The following is a 24,783-nucleotide window of genomic DNA, read 5'->3' on the forward strand; positions in this document are numbered from 1 at the left end:
ACATAAACACAACTGTTGTTGCAATTAACTTCTATTCGATGTATGCCTCAGTCTTTCCATCTTGGTATTCGTCAAAGTTTATTTAATATTAAGAGTATTTTTAGATAGTAGGTAGTTAAATGCAGATGCAATGTAACTAGTTTTAAGGACTAGTTTTAACCTTTTATTCTGCTGGAATCTAGGCACATTCAGGCAGGTAGCGCAAGTGCAGTGAGAAGGGTGAAGACTCCATTGAGAAATGACATTATCAGTTTTGTTAAGGTTTGTTCCATTTTCTAATAAAGCCCATTTTCTAACCTTAGCTTGACTCCCCCTCGTAGTTGTAAAGTGAGTGACCATCTGTAATTTGTCTGAAATTCCGCATAAGTTGTGTTAGCCCTGTTCATTAATGATCTATTTATAAATACAGTGGTACCTTGAGATACGAGTTTAATTCATTCCGTGACTGAGCTCGTAAGTCAAAATGCTCGTATCTCAAATCAATTTTCCCCATTGAAATTAATTGAAATGAGATTAATTCGTGCCAGCCCCCAAAAAACCACCCCAATTTTTTGTTAAATGTTTTCAACATAAAAAAAATGTATTTATAATGAACAAATATTGCATACAAACAAAATAAAACCTAATACATAAAAGAGAATCTAAAGAAATAAACAGATGTTGGCTGAGCCGATTAGCGTATTGTATTATTTTTTTCTTTCACTTCACTTTTGCTTAACTTAATTTTCTTCTTCACTAGTTCTTTTCTTTATCGCCACGCTTTCGTCACTTTCATTCGCAGGGCGTTTCAATAGAAACCTGTCCAAGGAGCTTTGTTTCTTCCTCCCCTTTAGAATGTTTTTGAAATGAGTTAGGCAAGTGTCATTAAATAGCGCCGCTGCATGACCAGTTGCAACTTTTTCAGGGTGTTTCTTTTCAATAAAGTCAGGAACTTTTTCGCACATTGCCAACACTTCCTTTATCTCACTTGAAGAGATAACCTCTTCCACCTCTGGCTCCTCTGTGATACCAATCTCCTGCAGAACCTCTGTATGTTGCTGCGTTTGTAGTTCCGTCAACTCCTCAGTCGTCAGTTCCTCGGAATGTATGGCAACAAGCTCTTTGATTGCTCATATCTCGAATTTTGGCTTGTAACTCGAGGCAAAAAAAAAAAAATCGACCTAGTGACGGCTCGTATCTCAAAAAACTCGTATGTTGGGGCACTCGTATCTCAAGGTACCACTGTAATCTATTCATAATTTTTTTGTGGAATTATTTTGGTATAATGGCCCTCAATACAAGCCACAGTTGTTCCTCATACTTTCATGCCAGCCTATCTGCCACCTGCTATCATGCCATATTCAAATCCATTAGACTTGTCAATATACACTCAAAAATACAATAACACTCTCAAAGCATTTTTCAATTGCCTTCCTGCTTTAAACAGTATTTGTATAAACATTTGACAGTGTAGCCACTACATGTATATTTAATGTACAGCACTCAGAGGGTGCTGATCCACAGTGAACCTGTACTGGACAAGCAGGGGACAGGGCTGGGAAGAACGTTTTGAAGAGTGTGAATGCTTGTATTACTCAAAGGTACCGATATTCAGAAATTGTCCGAAAAGAAGATTAGATATTTGAGTGAGACCTGCAGGTCCTGTGCTACTTACCCCGTTCACTGATTTTGACGGCTTAGATAAAATTCCACCAACATAAATTACATTTGGAGTAACTGGATGAGGAAAACTTAAGGAGATGTCCGCATTGAAAGCCCACAACTCAGCTCTTCTATAAAGTTCTGTCAGAGAGGGAAAATCTGTGGATGCAAAGTGCTTTTCAATAACGGGCTGAAAAAAACTGTTTTTTTTGCTCTCTATCACCGCAGAAAACAGGAACATCACAACATTTTTCAAGCGATCCCAAAAGATCATCTGATTTGATAATTCAGATTTATAGACAGGCGCACATGAAAGGGGGCTGTGTGCTAGAGCAGGGTGGCCATTCATCAAGTTCCCAGGGAAAAATGCCACATATGGCAGGTGTAACCACTTAGCTATCAAAAACGAACAAGGGTTAAAGGCATCCAGAATGGCAATGTCAAATTTCTCCTTCCTCAAAGAATCCATGAGTTGAGAATCTTCCAAAATCCAGTCACACTGCTGGGCAAAGTGATTCATCAGCAGCATGAATTTGTCTAATGTCATCCTAAGTGAAGGAAAGAAAAAACATTTAGTTACTTACGCTATTGGAAAAGTCAGTCAATAAGCAACCGCAAACAACATTATGTGTTAATTATCCACCCAGCCATTTTCTGAATTTAGTTTTTCCGGTATAGGATTGTGGACACAATTGCCAGCATGGTAAAACTTCTGACCTCTGGCAGTTTGCTGTGGATCTGGCTGGGTAATGAAATAGTGGATGGTGTGAATGGAGTATTATATTGAGAATCAGAGAAACTAAGAGCAGAACAAACTTCCTCAAAGTAACTTTCGTACCTTCCCTCTTGATTCTCTTTCTGCACCTGTGAAAACCATCTGTTATATTCCTGAAGGTAGTCCTCAGGTGCTGACCATGTTATAAGCTGATAGCTCTGCAGCCGACCCTCATAATTCAAACCTGTAATTGATTAGGTCAAAAACAAAGAAAAAAGCAAATAAACTGACCATTTTTGAAATTGTGTGAACCAGCTCTTTCATCATAATATCACCTGTGGACTTGACTGGATTGCCATCTAGTTAATAAAAGATGCAGTGGATGGTGTTCAATGATGTACCATTTATGACTATAATTAAACTTTGCAATATACATTTTAAAATAATGCACAACACAGCAGACAAAATAACATTTTAGAAGGAACTGCACAAAATGTGATTTTGCAATGTCGAAAACAACAATTTAATTTCCTTCTACTCACCTTAATCTTGTGTACTTTACTCTATTTACAGTTTAATAAATTCTTGACAGTTACCTGCTACTTTTCAGATTCTTACTTATTATTAGATAATCCATGTCCATGATCTACAGTATGTGGTGTCCAACACGCACTGCATAACCATTTGTGGTATTAGTATACTTGTACTGCACTTTAAAATGTTGCTTTGCTATATGTTGTGGTCTAGCCAGCGTTTTGTCTCTGGCTCAAGTGAAGTTTTCTTTAATGTAATATTTTTACTGTCCTTTGAATAATATGTTAATTGTTTTAATTTTTTCTTTGTATTTATGTCAAACTATGTTTTTAATTAGGGCGGCATGGTCGCACAGTGGTAGCGCTGCTGCCTCTCAGTTAGGAGACCTGGGTTCACTTCCCGGGTCCTCCCTGTGTGGAGTTTGCATGTTCTCCCCGTGTCTGCGTGGGTTTCCTCCGGGTGCTCTGGTTCCCTCCCACAGTTCAAAGACATGCAGGTTAGGTGCATTAGCGGTCCTAAATTGTGCTTGTGTGTGAGCCCTGTGGTGGGCTGGTGCCCTGCCTGGGGTTTGTTTCTTGCCTTGTGCCTGGGCTGGGATTGGCTCCAGCAGACCCCCGTGACCCTGTAGTTAGAATGTAGCAGGTTGGATAATGGATGGATGAATGTTTTTAATTAATATCGTGTTTTTCTGTTGTATAGTATATTAATCATGGATGCTTTAGTTTTAATTATCCACCCTGCTTCCTTAAAGTGGAGGCCAATGAGGCGGAGCCAGCTGATGATGCAGCTGGTGGGTGGTCTCCGCTGTATAAAAGAAGGAGCTTCAGTGTATAGTGAAGCTTTGGCATTGTGCTTGTAGACTTTTTTCTTTGTAACTTTTTTTGGTGATACTGGAGTTACTTGTTACAGGTTTTTCTTAAAAAGTAAAACCTATATTTTCACTGCTTGACTTTTTTGGCATTCTTAAATGTTTTTCTTATTTTTGGCTCATGGTTTGATGGTTGATCCTTCTAACACTCAATATGTTGGAATATTTTTTGGACTTTAACGCTTGTGCCACATACTGTATTGGGCCTGTGAAGGCCTGCTTGTTGACTTTTGAGTTGAGCAGTCAGTGATGAGGCGTACCTGAGGAAATCAGACTTAGGTGAAGGGCTGGTCCGTCTTGTAGGGTTTTTGAGGACTGCACCTACTTTTGTGGTCTACTGTGGCAGGAAACTAACACTATGAAAGTGAAGCATAATACTTGTACATTTGGACACAAATAATTTAATCGCCAGTATTCAGTTTTTCAATCTTAACTGAAGTTGCCACAGTAAAAGCAATTCTTGAAGGTCAAGCACTTAATAAAGTTATGCTTTCTAGATTTTACACTATTTGCTAAATTAATTCAATGAGAGATTTGATCAGCACAGGTAAATCCTTCATGATAAAGTGCACTGACGTTTTATTTTCTCTCACAATGATTAAGCAATGGAGTACAATAACACTCAAAACATTTATGATTTTATGTGCAGCTCATATGTGTGAATGATATGTTTTAGATAGATAGATTATATAGTATTTTATGGTTCTCAAGGGGAAATTTGGGAACGATGTTTTAATGCTCATGTGACAATAAACATGAACTCGAAATAGATTTTTTTTCTAAAATGACACACTCAATGTAATCTTCAGTTTTGCACGTTAATCAAAACATTTCTCTTTTGTGTGAAAATGCACATGTAAAAACTAATTTAAATATGTTTATTTACAGATTTGTAAAGTTTGTGAGGAAGGGTTAAACAAGGTCTATAGTACAGTATCCTAAATACAGTTTTTTAAATATTCTGCCTTTGTCCCTTTTTGCAGTATTCTCTACACTTACAGTAAATCTTACATTCCTTTAGCAAGATCAAATAAATAGTTGTCACTGTTTTAAAATTTATTTTATATTACTTAGTTAATTTGGAATAGGAGTGGTTAAGTAGCTTGAATACTAATGAAAGCCTATTATTGAAATTCAAATACACTATTATTGATATTCAAATGCATTCATATGCACTAAACAGTAATATTTAGTACATTTTAATCAACTGTGAAAAAACATTTCATTAGCAATACACCACACACATGCAGAAAAACACATTGGGAATAACAAATTCAAAACAAAGCAGTTTTCAATTATTTTTTGGGGTTCCAGAATCTCAAGAGTCAGACTGGCAGTGTTAAGCGTGAGTCAGAACCAACATTGGACTAAACATCAAGCCATCACAGGTCACACTTGTGAACACATCCACAATGAGACTCAATTGAGAGTTGCTGATTAATCTGACAAACATGTCTCTGGCATTTGGATAGAAACCTGAGCACTAGAAGAAAAGCCTCACAAACACTAAGAGAATACATATGCAAACTGCACACACAGTGAGCAATGAAAAATGCGGCATCCAAAGACTTTATATTATGTAGCACAATATGTGGAATGCAACTCAGCGGGGGTTATTGTTATGGTATATACTTCACTAGTCAGGCCTCATCTGGAGCATAGTGTGCAGTTTTGGTTTCCATATTACAACCACCACTACCGCCAATATGTAGCATTCACCTTAATCGATGCAATGGCAGCCATTTTTGCGCCTGTACGCTCACCACATATTAGCTATTACTTGTAGTAGGTGAAGGGTTTGAAAGAAAGACAGTTAGACACAGGGGATGATTAGGAGGCCAGAATGGATAAGACTGTGATGGGATAGTGATGGGCATTTTGATTCACTTTACTGATTTGATTCTTTCAATTATTTTGATTCATTTATTTGGTAAACTGTATCAATCCCTGAGGGGAAATTGTCTTTTCACATGACATTTGGAGGTCAGAGAGCAGGGTCAGCAATTGTACAGCACATCTGGAGTAATTTCCAGGTTAGGGTCTGGCATATATGAAATGTCCATTTGGTTGGGGTCCCCTCTGACCACATCACAAAAATATAGTTTAAAAATGTGTGCATTATTTTGATATATACTATATATTGTAACAAAATCGACTCCAGACAGTCACAAAGGTTTGGGGCAGCCACCCATATAATATGTTCCTGGCTGCAAAAGGTTTGAAAAAAGGTTGAGATGTTTACAAGACAGAGTCCAAAACAGAACTGATCAAGTGGAGGTAAGATGGCAGTTTTAAAGGTAGGAAGAGGAAATTAGGTCATCCAGGCCGGAACCGGAAGTGACATCAGTGGAACCGGATCCCGGTGGGATTTCCCGAGAATGGTCTGCAAGAGACCGAGAGAGACAGTCAGCACACTCTGCCACCCCCTGGTCTGGCATAGTATTACCATTACTTAAGCCCTTTACCTGCCTCCTAATCACACGTGTGTGACAATACGTATATATGTGTGGATAAACAATAGTATTCATGTTTATATGAATCTATGTATAATTATCTATAAATATAAAATAAATTATTTTCATATGCCATTGTCCTGTCCCCATACACAACGCATGATAACATATTTAAGATGCATAATTAAAATAGGATGTTTCTTTACAGAATCACAAGTAAATGGAATTGTACAACTTGTAATGATTTGTTTGCAAATCAAATGAATGAAAACATTGATTCACAGGTAGTGATTTATTTGTGAATCAGATGAACAAGAATCATTAGACTAGTTCTCGGGTAGTGACTTGTTCATGAATCAAATGAGATTCATACCAAGATAGTTCTTGTCGATGCGCTTTATGCATCTACTAGTGTCAGCAAAATGAAAGACGACAACAACATCACAATGGACACACACGCACTTTTTAGCCCTTCCATTGAGCTTCGCTAAACCGAAGCATTCGTGCTCATAGACTGATTCATATGATTCATTGAGTAGAGTCATTCAAAAAGAACAAATTGTTCATGAATTACCCATCACTATTATGGGAAATGTGGCCAGGACATCAAGCTAATCCCTACTTTTTTGTAAGAGATTGTCAGGGTCTTGGTTTTGCATCTTATCCAGTAGAACTTTAGGGACCTTCAAATCTCACCTTGATGTTAATTTTGTGAATCTAGGTGAATGGGATTAGTGAGGTTGTTGGGTTAAACTGCCAGTTCTAATGTTGTAAAATTTGTTTTCAAAGGGCAATTAAAATTTAATTTTGCGAAAAACAAATTTTCATATCTACATTAACTATACTTTCAAAGTTAAAATTATTTAAAAGTGCAAAAGCCAAATTTCCATTATACCCATTTGCTCTAATTTAAGATAATGTAGGACTAGAGCCTATATCAGAAGCATAATGGAATACTCAACCCAAAAATTATATTTTTGTACATGTTAACTACCCCATGTAGTTTGTAGTAATGGCAGAGAAATATTTTTAATCTTATGTTTTCTTGCAGAACGGAACTAACCAATTTCCTGATATGATAGGCATCTTTGGTAAACATCACTGGACAACAGCAAACTAAATTAAAAATGTCAATGAAAAAACCCTGCATTTTTCAAGTCACATAATCCACAAGTCAAGTTGTCCAGTGGTATGAGCACATTACACCTGTGTTATCCTCACTGCACTGGCTGCCTGTTCAGTTTAGAGTTCATTTTAAGATTCTTTTATTTGTTTTTAAGTCCTTAAATGGGCTTGCTCCGCCCTACCTCGCTGCATATGCACTCTCCTTCCTGCTCACTCAGATCAGCTGGTCAGCTGCTTCTGGATGTGCCTAGGACTCAGCGAAAGCTCAGGGGGGATAGGGCTTTTTCCGTTGTGGCTCCAAGGCTCTGGAATTCACTGCCGATCCACATTAGACAGGCCTCCTCACTGCCCATTTTTAAGTCTGCTCTTAAGACTTACCTTTTTGGTCTGGCGTTTGATCCTGTGTGAGCAGTTGATTTTACTCTGTATTAACTCTGTTTAGTTGTGTTTACTATGTTTTCATTAGTTTCATTTATTGTATTTTATTTTACTTATTTATTATTTTGTTTTTGTTTAAAATTTATTTTAGCCTATGTTCAGCACTTTGGTCAGCGGCTGTTGTATGTAAAGTGCTTTATAAATAAAGTTGACTTGACTATGCTCACAAAGTCCCAAAACAAATATATTTTTACTAAAAAAAAAAAAAAAAAAAAAAAAAAAAAAAAATCATAAAATGCTCTTATGAATGAAAATGTAAAGTGCTCAGACGTGAACGAGCATTTAAATTGCAGACACACTTTCACACAATTGTTGCAATTATATTCATAGCAGTGAGTCACAACTGCAATATCCCTGGACTATTTAGCAGCAGCTCCCAAAACTTAATGGATGAACTGATCTTCTACTTGTTGAGGCATATTTGTCTTCCTGATAATGTTTTCACTGACTTTTGTTTAACTTTTAATCATTAATTTTATGTGCCTGTCAGAGCATGCTTTTTGTTGATATGAAGTGAAGCGCAATATTAACCAATGAATAAGCTGTTACTGGTGCTGGACCCCTGAAAAATGAATGAGGAGGGGAGGCAGATCTTCAATTTAAATGCTCAGGGATGTCAATTTATGTTAATGAGACTGTTTTCCAGAAGTAGTATGTTTAACAACATTTTAAACAAAAGTTTAGTAAAAATACATGTGTTTGGGAGTTTGTGAGCATACAACAGCAAGACTTGACATGTGGATAATGAGTGGTAATTTGAGATTTTTGTCATGGACTTTTTGATATTACTTACTATTGTCCAACGCTGGTCACAATAGAGTGTTATTTTACCAGAAACTTTGTTAATTCTGATCTAAATGAAAACATTTATTTGGCCATCACTAGAAACTTCATGGGTTAAGTAACATCAGAAAATATACAATTTTTGGGTGGAGTATTTATTTAGGCCAATAGCAGGAGTAACTGATGGGCAGGGTGCCAGTCCAACATTCGGCACACCTTTGGATAAACCACCATTTATTCACTTTGGGCCAATTTGAAGTTGGTAGTTAAAATAGCACACAAATCTTGGCAATAGGAAAGGAAAACCACAGTACCCTAGGTCAGCATTTACTCTAACTGTTGTGGTTAAGTATTAAGCAGTGTCTGTGTCAATAATTACCAATACTGCATACCACAGACAGAAAAAAAAAAACAAGATAGCCTAGCTTGTTTATATTTAAAAGCTCAAGAAAAAAATACCCATTTGGATTTCAGATTAAAAGAAAACACATTTTCAACTTTTCTCACAAATGTTTCCTTCCTGCAAATCAAAGCAATTAGGAAAAAAATAGAACAGGAGCAGTGTGTATAAAGCTGGAAAATATTTAAAAAGTAAATAAATTTGATATAAATGGCTGTGATATGTCTCATCTGTAGAAGGAAATTATTTAAGAATTCAAAAATCAAGACTATTAATAAGTAAGCAGGAAGTGAAAAAGTACATGGTGTTCTTTTGCAAATTAGGACATAATGACTGCTAAGCAAACAAACACTATAAGGTGAAGGGGTAACATCCTGCAACGAACAAACTCTTACAAAATTAGAGATGGTGTGATGATTGTTTCCAAATAAATGACCAGCAAAAGTCATGACAAGACTTGTAGTGATTAAAGAGCAGTAATAAAGTGGGGATAAAAAAAGTAAGAATATTTATTAACTGAGACATCATCATCCACTTCATTCTCAGTTTTCTCAGATTGCCTGTAGATTTTCTGATAGTGATTGTTCCAACCCAGTTTTAAGCAAAATTCACTCATGTTTGTCTCTAGACTTACATATTATATGTCTAGCTCAGTGAGTCTAAGGTTCAGTATGCTTGTTACTAATTTTACACAAAATGTTAGTACTTCACAAAATAAAGCAAATCTAAACAACTAAAGTGAAGGTTAAAAAGATTACAGTGATAAGTAAACAAGTTTTAAGTGCAGGTTTGTCACTTGCCTGGCATTACAGTCTCGCTGGGGCATTTCCTCAATACAGAATAGAAACTAAGCCTTGACATTTTCTTTCTTAATCCTTTGGTAAAAATATAATGGAAGTAAAATGGGATGGAGGCTTAGCCTGGTTCTACCTTCAATTCAAGTCGTGGGGCATTGGAGCCTTTCTCTATATAACAGACATAAGGCAAGCATATTTACACCAAACCAGTTTGAGGTCACCTGTTTAACTCTAAAGACATGGATGTTAATTTAACAGGAAAACTGTTGTAACCACAAAAAACATGAAGAGACGAGGTTAAAATGTAGGAATAATCACTGTATCACTAAGTAATTAATAAAGCAGTAAAAATAATATTGCTTGATTATAAGAAATGCATATTAAAAAGAGTAAGTCAGAAAAACACATGTAGGCATATTTCTCAGCCCAGCATTATTTTTAGGATTACTAACTTTAGACATGGTAATCTAGAGCAGGCACACTAAACTTTTAATCTAAATCGAGAAAATTCCACACAGATCAATACTCCAAAATATTCCAGAACTGTGGAGCTGTAAAGAAGCAGAGCCACCCATCGACCCATCGTGAAGCTATCTTATGTTACTGCAGTCAGGCCCTATGTAGAAAATGCCTGTGATGTGCAGAACTGAAGACCTATAATTGGCATATACAGTAGATGACTTTAAAGTAATGTTATAAGTTAAATTTTTGGAAATTAAAAAAGATTAGTGTGTTCTACCTACCTGACAGAAATAGTCCTTTTCATAAATCTAGTCTTTATAGAAATCCTATTAAATGTAGGGAGAACATACAAACTCTCCCCAGGAAGTAAAGATTTAAACCCAAGGCTAACACGTTTTCAGAAAGGGACACTATTAAAAAAAATACAGTATTCTGTAAAGAAACCAAATGTAAAATCAGAACCCACTAAAAGATATGGAAAAAATAGTTCTGACTTGTAAATAAATATGTTGTTATTGACATTGAAATGTAAAATTCAGCTCATGCATTTAATTCACAAATAGTATGCGAGTTTAAAAAATGTACCTTTAACAATAGGTACACTCATCTGCTGCAGCATTTTCACCTCGTGACCCTTCTCATGATGCAAGTGAGAAATCTCATCCATTAGCAGGTAATGGCTTCCACCTGTTGGGTTACACAAAACATGTTAATGCCAATTCCAAAAATGACCAAAATTTAAAACCATTTGCTTTGATATGTGTTGTCTATTGTGAAAATCTATTTTTATCATTTCTACACACAACACATACAAGGTCACAGAGACAGATAAAAAAAAAACATAAAACCAGACATTAACAAACACACTGCACAACCCAAATATTAGACTGGATATTTCAATTTCTGTAGGTGGGCAATAGGCAGTATGTCACATGACAATAAAATTGAACTTTAAAGTTCCAATATAAAATCAAGTTAATCCCAGTCTTAGACCTTATAACTATTTTAATAAAACACTGATGTCAAAAGAATTTAAAATGAAAATGGAGCAGTGATACTAACTTATTAATTAAGCACTAGACTGAAGAGCTGACATCCTGCACTCAAACACACAAACTAATGTCAACAGAATACACCTTTTGCTCAAATAGCAAGCTAGAGTTAACCAAAGAACGGCATAAAGCCTGGACCACTAAAACAAAAATGCAACCAGGAAAAATGCCAGAAGCTACAGACATAATACAAGGCCATAATAATCACCCTCAACAGCAGAATAAATCACTGAGGTAGACAATACATGTATGTACAATCTAAGTAATCAGGTGCAAGATAAGTGAACTTGCATTAAAACAGAGGACATAAGAATATAACATCCTGTATATAGCTCCCTCAGTAAAGCTAAATAAAGCATCAAGACACTATATAAAAGCGGTTGGGATTGTCCTTCCGTCCCGTGAGTGCAAAGCGTAGCGGTATTCCGCTTATCACAGACTTACTATTTGCGGCTTGCGGTACGAAGCGACGCGATGTGAGCAGAGTTCTGGTGCTCCCATCGTTCCCTTGCTTTTGTGCGCGTTCTTTGAGATTAGGTAGGCTATTTTTAGATTTGTACACAAAGAAATTTTGTCTTGCCTTACTTCTTCTAACTTGGTCACTTTATTAGCAGCCATTCATTGACACGACATTTTCAAGAGCAAAGTGCTCCGAGGACGTAGTTGTCCATGTAGTGGACACTCCACAACAGGGAAAACTGATAAAAGACACTAATAGAGTTTTCACACCGAATATAGTATTCAAGGAAGTTTTATAGAACAAAAGTTTAAATTTCGTCGCAAAAATAACAGAAACTACAAGTAATAAAGTAATGCGGCTCAGATTCAATATAACCAAATTAATGAGTTGTGGTACATGAATTTTATTTTTCACTGTATAAAATATCAAATTGCTCTACATATTGAATTGCCTTAAGAAGTGGTCGACTTAAAAGTCGGTCGCCTTAAAAGGCGGGTGAGCCTAGTTGTTTTATATTAGCTGAACCTCAAAACTGTCCTTCAATAACTTCATACTACCTGTTAGCTGTGTTCTCTTGCCACCAATGTGACTTTTTTTCTGCTGTAATGTCAGACTGAGATATAGAATAAAGTAATACTAAGTTACCGCCAACACAGACTAAACAATTTGTGTATGAAACATTATCGTACTCGATAGAAGAGCACCTGACAATCAAAAAAATCATCTAATTAATTCTTTGTAAATTAATTGCTGCATGTAAGATTGCTTTATGCAAAACAGTATTTTTTTTTTTTGTTTGCATTAATAGATGGGTGTAGAAGTCTAATTAGCTGGAAAGACCACCATGAGAGATATCATTCAAGTTGCATCTGGTGATTCGTCACATAATTTAACAAGCAGGAGAACCATTATGTCAAGAATAGAGATTTTGCATGACGAGGGGGCACTAATAATTAGCATGTTTGAAGAAAGCAAAGTGTGTCGCATTTAAAGGAGATTATTGGACCTCTATAAGAAATGACAACTACCAGGATGTCACAACACACATTATTGATGAAGAGTGGAATTTACAATCATTTGCATTAACAGTGAGTAAAATTACAAACAGTAGACCCTGGAATAAAAGGGGACCCCATTTGGTACAGACAATTCTTGTAATGTGACAGAAGCCAAGACATTACGCCCATATGAACACCTGCCGTGCATTGTGCACAGTTGGCAAAGAATGTTTACTTTATTCCTGTATGACAGTAGATTTGACAGCGTTTTGGCCAAGTGTCACAAAATTGTTGGACATTTCAAGCACAGTCCATCAAATGACCAGGAATTAAATTAAGGCAACATCAAGTTGCACTTAAACAAAAAGAGCAATTGCTCATTCAAGACGTGGTGACTACAGTAGGTGGAATTCAACACTCGATATGGTCAAGTGAATTCTGTGAAACAAATCACCACTGGCTGCCACAGTGGATCAGCAAAACAGCACAGTAGCCATGTTAGCTGAACTTGAGTTATCTAAGCTGCCAAAGTTAGAGGAGCTGCTTGAACCTTGCTGGTAATTATCTCTTTCTCTTACTTTGTACTTAGTACATGTATGTTTTCAGTTTGTGGTCTATCTGCATTGACATTCTCCTTGTTATCTCTGTGCGTGTACTCACATGTGGGCAATGTACTTGTGGAAAGTAGTAAATGAATCAAATCTTCAAAATGTTATGCCTTCTATTACAGATATGTTACTGAAATCCTGGGAGGAGAAAAATACATCTCCTGTTCAGTGGTGATACCAGCACTATGTCACTTATTCAGAGCCATGAAGCCCTCAGATGATGACCCACTTTACAATGTGAGGTTCAAAAAAAACGTTTACTGAAGACCTAGCTCAACTGAAGTAAAACACCAACTGCATCATGACTGCCATTGCACTAGACCTCATATTCAAGGACCTAAAGCAGGGGTGTCCAACTCCGGTCCTGGTGGGCCACAGTGGCTGCAATTTTTCATTCCAACTCTTTTCCTAATCAGCGAGCAGTTTTCACTGCTAATTATCTTCTTTTCCCTTCATTTTAATAGCCCTGATTTTAAGGATTCAGTCCTCTGAATTGATTCGTTTCTTCATTAAATGGCAGCCAAACAGAAATGAGATGTGAAACGAGACAACAGACGACCAGTTAAATTGGAAAGTCAAACTCCAGCCAGTTTCAGTCCAACCAGTTTCTTAATGAGAAGCCAATTCTTGCTGTTAATTAAAGCCATTTTTGAATATCATGACTTGCTGCTGCTCTCATTTTGCCAAAGCAGACTGCTGATTTTCTGTTTTTTTTCTAAGACCACCAGCAAGATGTTTTGGTGACCTGAGCAGACCAACATGACCAAGACCATCACCTTTCTTTATTTTCAGGTTATCTGGTCATGTGGTGGCTTGTTTTGTGTCTCATTATTGTTTGGCTGCTCACTAAAGAAAAAGAAACAACTAAGGGGTCTGAGTCACGTCAATTAAAACTAAGGCAAAACAAGTTAATCAGCAGCAAAAACAGCTCAATAATCAAGAAGATGGTTAGAATTAAAACCTGCAGCCACTGCAGCCCACCAGGACTGGAGTTGGACACCTCTGACCTAAAGTGTCTGGCCAAAGCAGAACAGAGTGAAGGTATGGGATTTCATAAGCAACCTGATGAAGGAGGTCATGCACACATAGTATTCATCTACTGAGACAATGGGGAACAGCCACCAAAGAAGAAGAAGTAGTACATCATGTTATTGTCTTCTGATTCAGATACAAATGATAGAGCTGAATCTATACAAAAAAGTCTGGACAGATATAAATGAGAGCCCTAACTTGTGATGTATGAGTGTCTTTGCAGTGTTGGTCAAAAAGAAAAGAGGCTAGCACACATCACATGCAAGTATCTCATTACCTGCAGCAACAGTACCTTGTGAGAGGTTGTACTTCCTTTCAGGACACATCATCCAAAAAAAAAAAAGAGAGAGCTGCTTTGTCTTCTATTAATATAAACATTCTTGCACTGTATATCTGAGTAGCTGGCTTAGTCTAAAGGAGGATTAGGTCTCTTTCTATATTTCAAAGACAGCTGTTGAGAGATTGAAGTGTTTAAAAAATTCAAATGGCATGTTCACACAGTTTAGCACAAATTTTTTTTTGTATGTGCCTATAATACATTCTCATCATTTTCTTATTGCCTTCTTTTCTTCTTGTCTTTTAGGAAGGCATTCCACTTCAGGTTTTACTTGTTCAAGTAGTATTTTGTTAAAAATTCAGGTTTTGGTTGTGTAAGTTTAAACTATACTTTTGTGTATCAGTGTGTATTTACTTCATGATTTATTAATGTTAGATGTGATTAATTAGTTAATTGTTTTAATCGATTCCCAGGCCTATATACATTTATTCATTATTTTATAAGAACATGTTTTTTTCCAAAACCATTTTAGCAGTAATTGTGCTTATTCACACTATAAACAATAATCTAATCTTGTCTGATGTAGGATATACCTCCATTATTATGCTATTACACTTAAGTGCCGTTTTCAAAATTACTACCGGTAATCACAGCAGTTTTCTAACCAGTGTTGAAAATTCAGTTGGCTTGTTAATCACTGTTCTCAGTTGGTTTACATTAAGGTTTAAGGTTCTTATTTAGCCATGTTTACATAAAAATATGTGACTTTGTAGCTGGATTGAAAAAAAAAAAAAAAAGTACAAAAATAAAACACATAGAGAAAACAGATTCATACGGTACACAAAACTCTGAAACCTTTTAAATAATTTTAAAAACAAAACTTTGATAATAGTTTAACTGTAGGTTTACATAAACAAACAATACATAAGAAATAAACTACATGCTGAAGATTTTTATTATCTCTTGATATTTTTTATCAAAACGTTTTATGGTACTGGAAAGAAAGATATTTCTGAAGAAGTTTGTGCGGGTCTTTGAAGTGACTGTCCTCCGTGATTTACTGAAAGGTAAGTGCTACATGAAGGGTGGATGTCTGTCATCCACCGAGATGACTTCCAGTTTCTTGACTAAATCACTCACCCCAGCTCCAATAATTTTACCTGCAAATTTGGTTTTTAAAATTTTGATTTCTCCATCCACTAAAAGAGGCAATGAAGGTTAAAGTGATGACAGACTGGGCATGCTGCGGTAAAAGCACAGCGTGAGATCTCTGTCCACTTTAAATAGTTTCAGTTTACAGGGGAGAAACAAGCATTGTTTTTATTTATAATAGATATTTTTGTATTAATATTCCTAACTTTATTATTTAGGTGAGTTTCAAAATATTTGTATTCAGTAATTATTTCTAGCTCTTCCTCCAGAACAATGAACAGTGAACATAAAGATTTCTGTCTCTTAAAGTCTAATATAATTTCTTTAGTCTTTAGGAGAGTCAGGGAAAAATAATTATCGTGTGAAGATAAACTTTCGATTGTCTGTGAAAGATCTGCCCTTAACAAGTTTCTATCTTTGTCCCTGTGTTCTTGTTGAAGAACTTCATTTCTAGTTGTTAAATCATGAAAAGTTTACTTCTTCATAAAATACACTACATAAACCTCTGAGTTAATTTGCTAATAGGTGGACGAGAACTGCCCCTAAATGTACCCTTGCATGTTAACCTTGTGTTACCTGCACACCCTGCAATACTTATCACTGGGACCCTTCAGTTATGTGCCGCAGACTTCTGGGACTGTGGTTTACAGTCTGCGTCTTTCCTTTGGCTTCACCCGGTTTTCCACCACACTGAGGGCTGCACAGAGGTGTCCCTACAAGAACTTTATTAGGCAGGAACGTGACCCCTAACCCCTCAGTGATTGCCGATGTTTGTGAACACAATGTTTTTCAGTGAAATAACTACAAAATATTATTTTTATACCTTTATATATTTTGCTGAGAAACCAGACATATAAAGCACTGAATACAAGAAAGAAATACAGAATCTGAAAGATAGCAAATAACAGAAAGCTTCATCATTGTCTTGAGCATCTGCAGGATTCACAGTCTTTTGTTCTAGCTGTGAGTAGTTGCTATTATGGGTTGCTTGTGATCATAGGAACACTGAGGTAAGTGACATATTCAACAACATTATCAACTATGCCAATTTTTATAAATGTGTGGGGTCTTGTTAGTATGGCATCCACCATGAATCAGCATTTCAGTAACCCGAAGCCCAATCTTAGACGCCACTTAACAGGTCGTCTGCCTGGCCACAAGTTGACCTCAATTTAAATTTTATTGCAAAATATCAGAAAATACAGATTACCTAAACTTTTTAATCCTAAAGCATTATAGTATAATCTTGTTCAATACCACATACTGGTTATTGTGTCTGAGCATAAAGCTCCCATAATCTGTGCTCAGGACACTACATAAACATTTACTTATGCATTCCAGCTCGTGGTTGCATAACTCCCTTTAGCCCTTAAACTGGTTTTACCAGCAACATTCATACTGATGACATCTTGCCCAAAAGAACTTGCCCAGCCCAGCCACACTGAACTCTGTTTAATGTGGTCTTTCAAATATAATGTTAACCTTTTGTGGAAAATTATTCGTGCCAAAATTAAATGCAATTAAACATGTTACCTACTTTACAATGCAATCCATATGCACATTGTGTATTTAATTTTTGCACAGTTTTATGATGCCAGAAGAAAACTTTTGTCGTCCAGAAAGAACATCAAGGCAAAACTAAAGTTTTTCTAAGAACACCTACAAAAATTCTAGGAATTCTGGAACAATGTGCTATGGACTGATGGGGCAAAGGTAGAGTTATTTGGCCACAGGACTAGAAGACAGGTTTGGCAAAAAACAAATAAAGAATTTAACTTGAAGAACCTGATACTAACTGTAAAGCATAGTGGATGAATTGTTAAAGTCCAGATATGAATCCCATCAAGATGATGCTGGGGGATTTGAAATGAGGTGTGCATGCAAGACACCCCACAAGCATCGCACAGCTCAAAGAATTCAACATGGAAAAATCAGAGAAACTTTCTCTCAGTCAGTGTTAGAGACTGCTAGAAAGTTACAAGAAATGTCTACCTGTGATTGTTTCTGCCAAAGTGGGCAACATCCGCTATTAGGACCATGGGTGTACTTTCTTTTTCCACAAACAGAAATGGCATATCTTCTAATTTTTCATTGAATAAATTATTGCAAAATCTAATTTTCTTTTTTTTTTTCAGTTACATCACCTTTGTCTAAAGATACTGTTTAAATGAAGATCAAATCTTGATGTGTCCATATATGTCAGGGGTCCTCAATCACAGTCCTGGAGGACCGCAGTGGCTGCAGGTTTTTGCTTCAACCCAATTGCTTAATAAAAAGCATTTATTGATCAAGTAACACTTCTGCTTCACTTTAGTTGTCTCGCTTGTTAAGATTTTGAAGCCTTATTGCTTATTTTAGTCTTAAAACAGCTGTAGTCTTGGTTTTTAATTGCTCCTAATTAGCAATTAGATGCAAATGACAAAAGAGACCAGCATTTCTCCATTTAGCCTGTTACCATTTACACCTGTGTGTATTTATCAAGCACTATTGGGTTTAATTAAATACTTGAGAGGAAAGTGAAGAGAAAAAAGTGAAGGACTGAGAATTATTCATCCATTTTACCCTTCAAATCATTTGGATAATATCCTTAGAAAGGGGAAGACAATCTAGGATATGAGAATGAGCTGAAAGGGCAGAGTTAAAGCACTAACAAGCCATGAAATTAAATTATTGGCAAGAATTGCTTTCTAATTAATCAACCAGGTTAGAACAAAAACCTGTAGCCACTGCGGCCCTCCAGGACTGGGATTGAGGACCCTTGATATATGTTAAAAAAAATTTCATGGGGTGCACTTACTTTTCCACACAACTGTCATTCTAATAAGATCCTCAATACATAACTCTGCACCTCAAAGGATAAGGGTAATAATGTTCTGTCTCATTTAATTCCTGTTTTCTTGCCATTATTACTGGAATAAATTTGTCCAAGTGGTACCTTAGAGCAGGGGTAGGCAACGTCGGTCCTCGAGTGCCACAGTATGTGCAGGTTTTTGTTCCAACCCAGTTCCTTAACGAGAACTCAATTATGGCTGATGAAGCACATATTGCTTAAGTGACATTTTAATGCTTCATTTTAATGGTCTCGCTTGTTAAGGTTCTCCAACCTTAATTGCTTATTTCAATCTTAAACTGCTGCATTCAGTGTTTTAATTGCTCCTTATTAGCAATAAGATGTAAAAGACAAAGCAGCCAGCAGTTCTCCAGCTAGCTTTTTTCCAGTTACATCTGTGTGTGTTCATCATGCACGGTTTGATTTTATAAATCACTTAATAGAAAAATGTGACAGACTGAAAATGATCTGTTTTAGGCTTCAAATCATTTGGATGATATCCTTGGAAAGGAAAAAAATCTATGATATAAAAGCCTTACATTGCACAGACTAACAAGCCATAAAATTAAATAAGGTCTGAGACTGGCAATGATTGGTTTCTAATTAAGCAATTGGGTTGAATGAAAACCTGTAGCCACTGCGGCTCACCAGGACCGACATTGCCTACCCCTGTTTTACATCTTATTGCTAATAAGGAGCAATTAAAACACTGAATGCAGCAGTTTAAGATTGAAATAAGCAATTAAGGTTGGAGAACCTTAACAAGCGAGACCACTAAAATGAAGCATTAAAATGTCACTTAAGCAATATGTGCTTCATCAGCCATAATTGAGTTCTCGTTAAGGAACTGGGTTGGAACAAAAACCTGCACATACTGTGGCACTCCAGGACCGACGTTGCCTACCCCTGCCTTAGAGGGTGTAGTACCACAATCTGTTCCAACTCTGCTTTAAGACAGACAGAGGGGTTTTTAAGTAATCAACAGAGGTTGGGACACATGTGAAAATGTTTGCTTCCACTTGCAAGGCTTAATTTACTTTAATTGCTGCAGAACATCTGTAGGTAGTAACCCTGAAGATGGCCCATTTGTAATATTCTGATATTTCCTTTTTTGCAGTTTTTGCTAACCTAAACTTTAAAATTTAAAACCTCTAGCAGTTTACTACATACCTTTTCACCATTTTAGGTCATTCATTGCTTTTCAACTGAATAAATTTGAAGACAAACAGATGTTCTAAAACTTTCGACCGATAGTGTAGCAACCGGATGGACACACAGATATTTGTGCTGTCACAGCAACATGCTATTTTTTTACAAGAGAAATGTAGACAAGGGGATGTTTATCAGACCAAAATTCTCAGTGTAGCATTATTGAGTTGTATGAAATAAAATAAAATGTAAAAAATGGGATGTGCAAAAGTTTGGGAACCTTTTAATTGCATTAATTTGAAGACATGTAGTCATTTAATGCTGATAGGCTGCAGCACAAAATTGCTTTGATTAGCTCATTAGACCTTAAACTACAAAGACAGATGCAACCAATCATGAAAAGGGTTATTTAACATAGGTAATTGATAGTTGTGCTTGTCCTTGGTTCTCTCTTAGAGAGTGGCAATATGGGAACTTCTAAAGAACTGACCAAAAAAACTAAGATAATTTGTCATTATAAATTAGAAGGGTACAAGAAATGATCACAAAAGTTTGGTCTGTCTGTCTCCACAGTCAGAAATGTAGTTAGAAAATGGAAGGCCATCTTAACAGTCCTTGTGAAGGAAAAATGTGGTAAGCTAAGAAAATATCTGAAAGGCACAGCCGAAGGCTGGTTAGAATGGTCACAAACAAACCACAGACCACCTCCAGAGAGCTACAAGAACATCTGGCTGCTCTTGGTGTCATTGTACATTGTTCCACAGTCCAGCACACTTTGCACCGGGAACAGCTCGGTGGAAGGATGTTGCACTAAAAGCCTTTTCTGAGTACTCGCCACAAGAAGAGTTGCATGAGGTATGCAAAAGAGCATCTGGACAAGCCAGTAACATTTTGGAAAAAACTACTGTGGACAGATGAGACTAAGGTAGAGTTAATTAGTCACAACCAGAGGCGCTATGCATGGTGAAAAAAAAAACAGCATTCCAGGAGAAGAACTTGCTGCCTACTATAAAATTTGATGGAGAGTCCATCATGTTATGGGGCTGTGTGGCTAGCATGGGTACTGGAAACCCTGTTAAAGTTGAGGGTCCTCCCAGTATTAGCGGATTCTTGATAAGAACATTCAAGAGTCAGTCATAAAACTTGAAGTTACGCCAGGGGTTGGATGTTTAAGCACAACAATGATCCAAAGCACCGTTCAAAATCTATTAAGGAATTAATGCAGAGGCACAAGTACAATGTTCTAGAATGGCCATCCCAGTCCCCAGATCTGAACATCATTGAAAATGTATGGATTGTTTTGAAGCAGGCTGTCCATGCTAGGAAGCCATCAAACCTGACTGAACTGGAGGCATTTTGTAGGGACGAATGGTCCAAAATACCACCAGGCAGAATTCAGGGACTTTTCAGTGGCTATAGGAGGCATCTACAGGCTGTTATTTCAGCAAAATGAGGTTTTATTAAATATTAATAGAATTATTCCTTTGGGGCACCCAAATGTATGCACCTGCCTATTTTTGTTTAAATGCACATTAAATTGGTTCTGTTGGTCCAATGAAAAATATTTCACTACTGAAATGTTGCTGTTTCCATAAGGCATAAAATATGTTAAAATGAAGTTGCTGCCTCAAAAGCTAAGTAAGGTATAAATTGATAGTGATTTTCATCAGGGTGCGCAAACTTTTACATAGCACTGTATTGTGCAAATTCAGGCTAGAACTAAACTTGTACTGCTTTCTAGCATCTCACTCTCTTATTCAGAAGGGGCCACCAGGTACAGTACCTTCACCTAGGTATTTCAATAAACAGGTCTGCTGTCTCATCTGTGATCATTTTATGTAGTTAGCTGACTGTTCTGGTGTAAGGGTTGATGGAAAATCTCCCAGTGCCGCCCGACAGCCACTGGTAAACCAGATTTGGTTGCTGTGTTGCATGAGTGTAAATTCACAATAGCATTGCACTCTGTCGTCTTCAAATCGTCTGGTTGAAACTGTCGCGACCACTAGTTTACGAAAATAAATAAATCCAGCTAACAAATACTGAGCCAAATTTTGCATTTTGGCAAAAAGTTAAATTTGGCAGCTTCCCTTTGCTAGTCCTGCTTCCAATAAATCTAAAAACATATAAAGCAGATGTTCGCCGAAGCTATGGTTAAATTAACCAGAAAGAAGAGGAGGCGGACCGGACATTAGTTACGCTGCTTAGTACTCCCACACACTTCGGCCCCCTTCCTTTCCTCGAGTTCGGCTTAACCCGCTTACTCCGTCCCGGTCAGTCCGCTCATCTGTAGGAGCGCGCCGAGTTTGTAAATACTACGACTGGTGGGCATTCTAACGAATAAGGCACTCGGGTCAATCAAACATAACATTTGAAGTCTCCTTTCGTCTCACTTGCTTCTTTTTTTTTAAAATTCTTTAACTCTGCTTCACTTACCCAGGAGGGATACACTGAGGATCTTGGCAGATTCCACAAGCGTCGGCTGACAGATCAGGAGCCCCAAGACAGAGATGAGCTGGGCCATGTCAGGGCAATTCATCGAGGAAATGCGCAGCCCACGTATTTTGGCGATATGAGACTGTGTGAGACCGTTAATCCTGGTTAAACTGCTTCGTGGGGTGAGGAAAGGCAAGGCGTCGCTGTCCACTGGGGTGGGAATTCAAGGATGGAGGCGTCGCACGCGAACTCTAGCTACCTTTGTCAGGCACTCGCACGCATCATTAAGTAAACTTTCATGTCAGTGAAACTGGGTGGGTGTCACTACGTTTTGCGCGAGCGTCACACATACACACACAAAAAGGTCAAATGCTGTACTGTAGTTACAAACTTAAACACGCAACTGGTTCATTGGAACGGTATACTTTACCGTAATATGCAAACGTGAAGTGCATGCCTAATTAACAACAAGGATTGGCACCTAATTTGGAAACTGGCTGGAGTGAAATTGGTTTGAGTTTCAGACCCTGTTGGCTCACTCACTTCACATCTCATTTCAGTTTGGGTGTCGCTTAAGGAAAAAAATGAAGCATTTCAGAGGACGGACTCATAAAAAAAACAAGTCACTTAAAATGAAGAAACAGGAAGTTAGTTAGCAGCAGCAAAAATTGGTAACAACAGGGTGATCCAGTTCTAATTATGCAACTGTTCGACTGACAACCGTCTCCACGCCACTTTGGAATGCAGGGCAGGTGCTGCCATCTATTGGCAACAAAACGAATTTTAAGTGAAATCTCTATGTGCTGTGCTGTGAATTCTCTATGTAATAAACTTGTTATAGCGTAATGAAAATTGCATAATTAGATCTGGACCACCCTATATTTAAGAAAAGTGTTACAATGAAACCCTGCAGCCACAGTAGTCCTCCAGGAATGGAGTTGGATACCCCTGGTATAGAGATATTGATGGATAGGCATTATTATGCATCATTTAAAATACATATTACAGTGGTGTGAAAAACTTTTTGCCCCCTTCCTGATTTCTTATTCTTTTGCATGTTTGTCACACAAAATGTTTCTGATCATCAAACACATTTAACCATTAGTCAAATATAACACAAGTAAACACAAAATGCAGTTTTTAAATGATGGTGTTTATTATTTAGGGAGAAAAAAAATCCAAACCTACATGGCCCTGTGTGAAAAAGTAATTGCCCCCTTGTTAAAAAATAACCTAACTGTGGTGCATCACACCTGAGTTCAATTTCCGTAGCCACCCCCAGGCCTGATTACTGCCACACCTGTTTCAATCAAGAAATCACTTAAATAGGAGCTGCCTGACACAGAGAAGTAGACCAAAAGCACCTCAAAAGCTAGACATCATGCCAAGATCCAAAGAAATTCAGGAACAAATGAGAACAGAAGTAATTGAGATCTATCAGTCTGGTAAAGGTTATAAAGCCATTTCTAAAGCTTTGGGACTCCAGCGAACCACAGTGAGAGCCATTATCCACAAATGGCAAAAACATGGAACAGTGGTGAACCTTCCCAGGAGTGGCCGGCCGACCAAAATTACCCCAAGAGCACAGAGACGACTCATCCGAGAGGTCACAAAAGACCCCAGGACAACGTTTAAAGAACTGCAGGCCTCACTTGCCTCAATTAAGGTCAGTGTTCACGACTCCACCATAAGAAAGAGACTGGGCAAAAACGGCCTGCATGGCAGATTTCCAAGACGCAAACCACTGTTAAGCAAAAAGAACATTAGGGCTCGTCTCAATTTTGCTAAGAAACATCTCAATGATTGCCAAGACTTTTGGGAAAATACCTTATGGACTGATGAGTCAAAAGTTGAACTTTTTGGAAGGCAAATGTCCCATTACATCTGGCATAAAAGGAACACAGCATTTCAGAAAAAGAACATCATACCAACAGTAAAATATGGTGGTGGTAGTGTGATGGTCTGGGGTTGTTTTGCTGCTTCAGGACCTGGAAGGCTTGCTGTGATAGATGGAACCATGAATTCTACTGTCTACCAAAAAATCCTGAAGGAGAATGTCCGGCCATCTGTTCGTCAACTCAAGCTGAAGCGATCTTGGGTGCTGCAACAGGACAATGACCCAAAACACACCAGCAAATCCACCTCTGAATGGCTGAAGAAAAACAAAATGAAGACTTTGGAGTGGCCTAGTGAAAGTCCTGACCTGAATCCAATTGAGATGCTATGGCATGACCTTAAAAAGGCGGTTCATGCTAGAAAACCCTCAAATAAAGCTGAATTACAACAATTTTGCAAAGATGAGTGGGCCAAAATTCCTCCAGAGCGCTGTAAAAGACTCATTGCAAGTTATCGCAAACGCTTGATTGCAGTTATTGCTGCTAAGGGTGGCCCAACCAGTTATTAGGTTCAGGGGGCAATTACTTTTTCACACAGGGCGATGTAGGTTTGGATTTTTTTTTCTCCCTAAATAATAAAAACCACCATTTACAAACTGCATTTTGTGTTTACTTGTGTTATATTTGACTAATGGTTAAATGTGTTTGATGATCAGAAACATTTTGTGTGACAAACATGCA

The 24,783-nt window shown here is 37.4% G+C and overlaps 1 protein-coding gene across 1 annotated transcript in view; it reads right to left on the minus strand.

Annotated features, from left to right (window-relative positions):
- LOC114652210 (UDP-glucuronosyltransferase 3A1-like) overlaps positions 1-22,561 on the minus strand; it is a 37,548-nt gene extending 14,987 nt beyond the window's left edge. Inside the window, exons 1-4 of the mRNA XM_028802464.2 lie at positions 22,208-22,561; positions 10,802-10,903; positions 2,480-2,600; positions 1,655-2,189 (exon numbers count right to left, since the gene is read on the minus strand). Coding sequence (XP_028658297.1) covers positions 1,655-2,189; positions 2,480-2,600; positions 10,802-10,903; positions 22,208-22,310 — 861 coding nt within the window. The 5' untranslated portion in view covers positions 22,311-22,561. The remainder of the gene's footprint in view (positions 1-1,654; positions 2,190-2,479; positions 2,601-10,801; positions 10,904-22,207) is intronic.
- Between the last annotated feature and the right edge of the window lie 2,222 nt (positions 22,562-24,783).

Source organism: Erpetoichthys calabaricus, chromosome 5, assembly GCF_900747795.2.
Source record: "Erpetoichthys calabaricus chromosome 5, fErpCal1.3, whole genome shotgun sequence".
Classification (NCBI taxonomy): domain Eukaryota; kingdom Metazoa; phylum Chordata; class Cladistia; order Polypteriformes; family Polypteridae; genus Erpetoichthys; species Erpetoichthys calabaricus.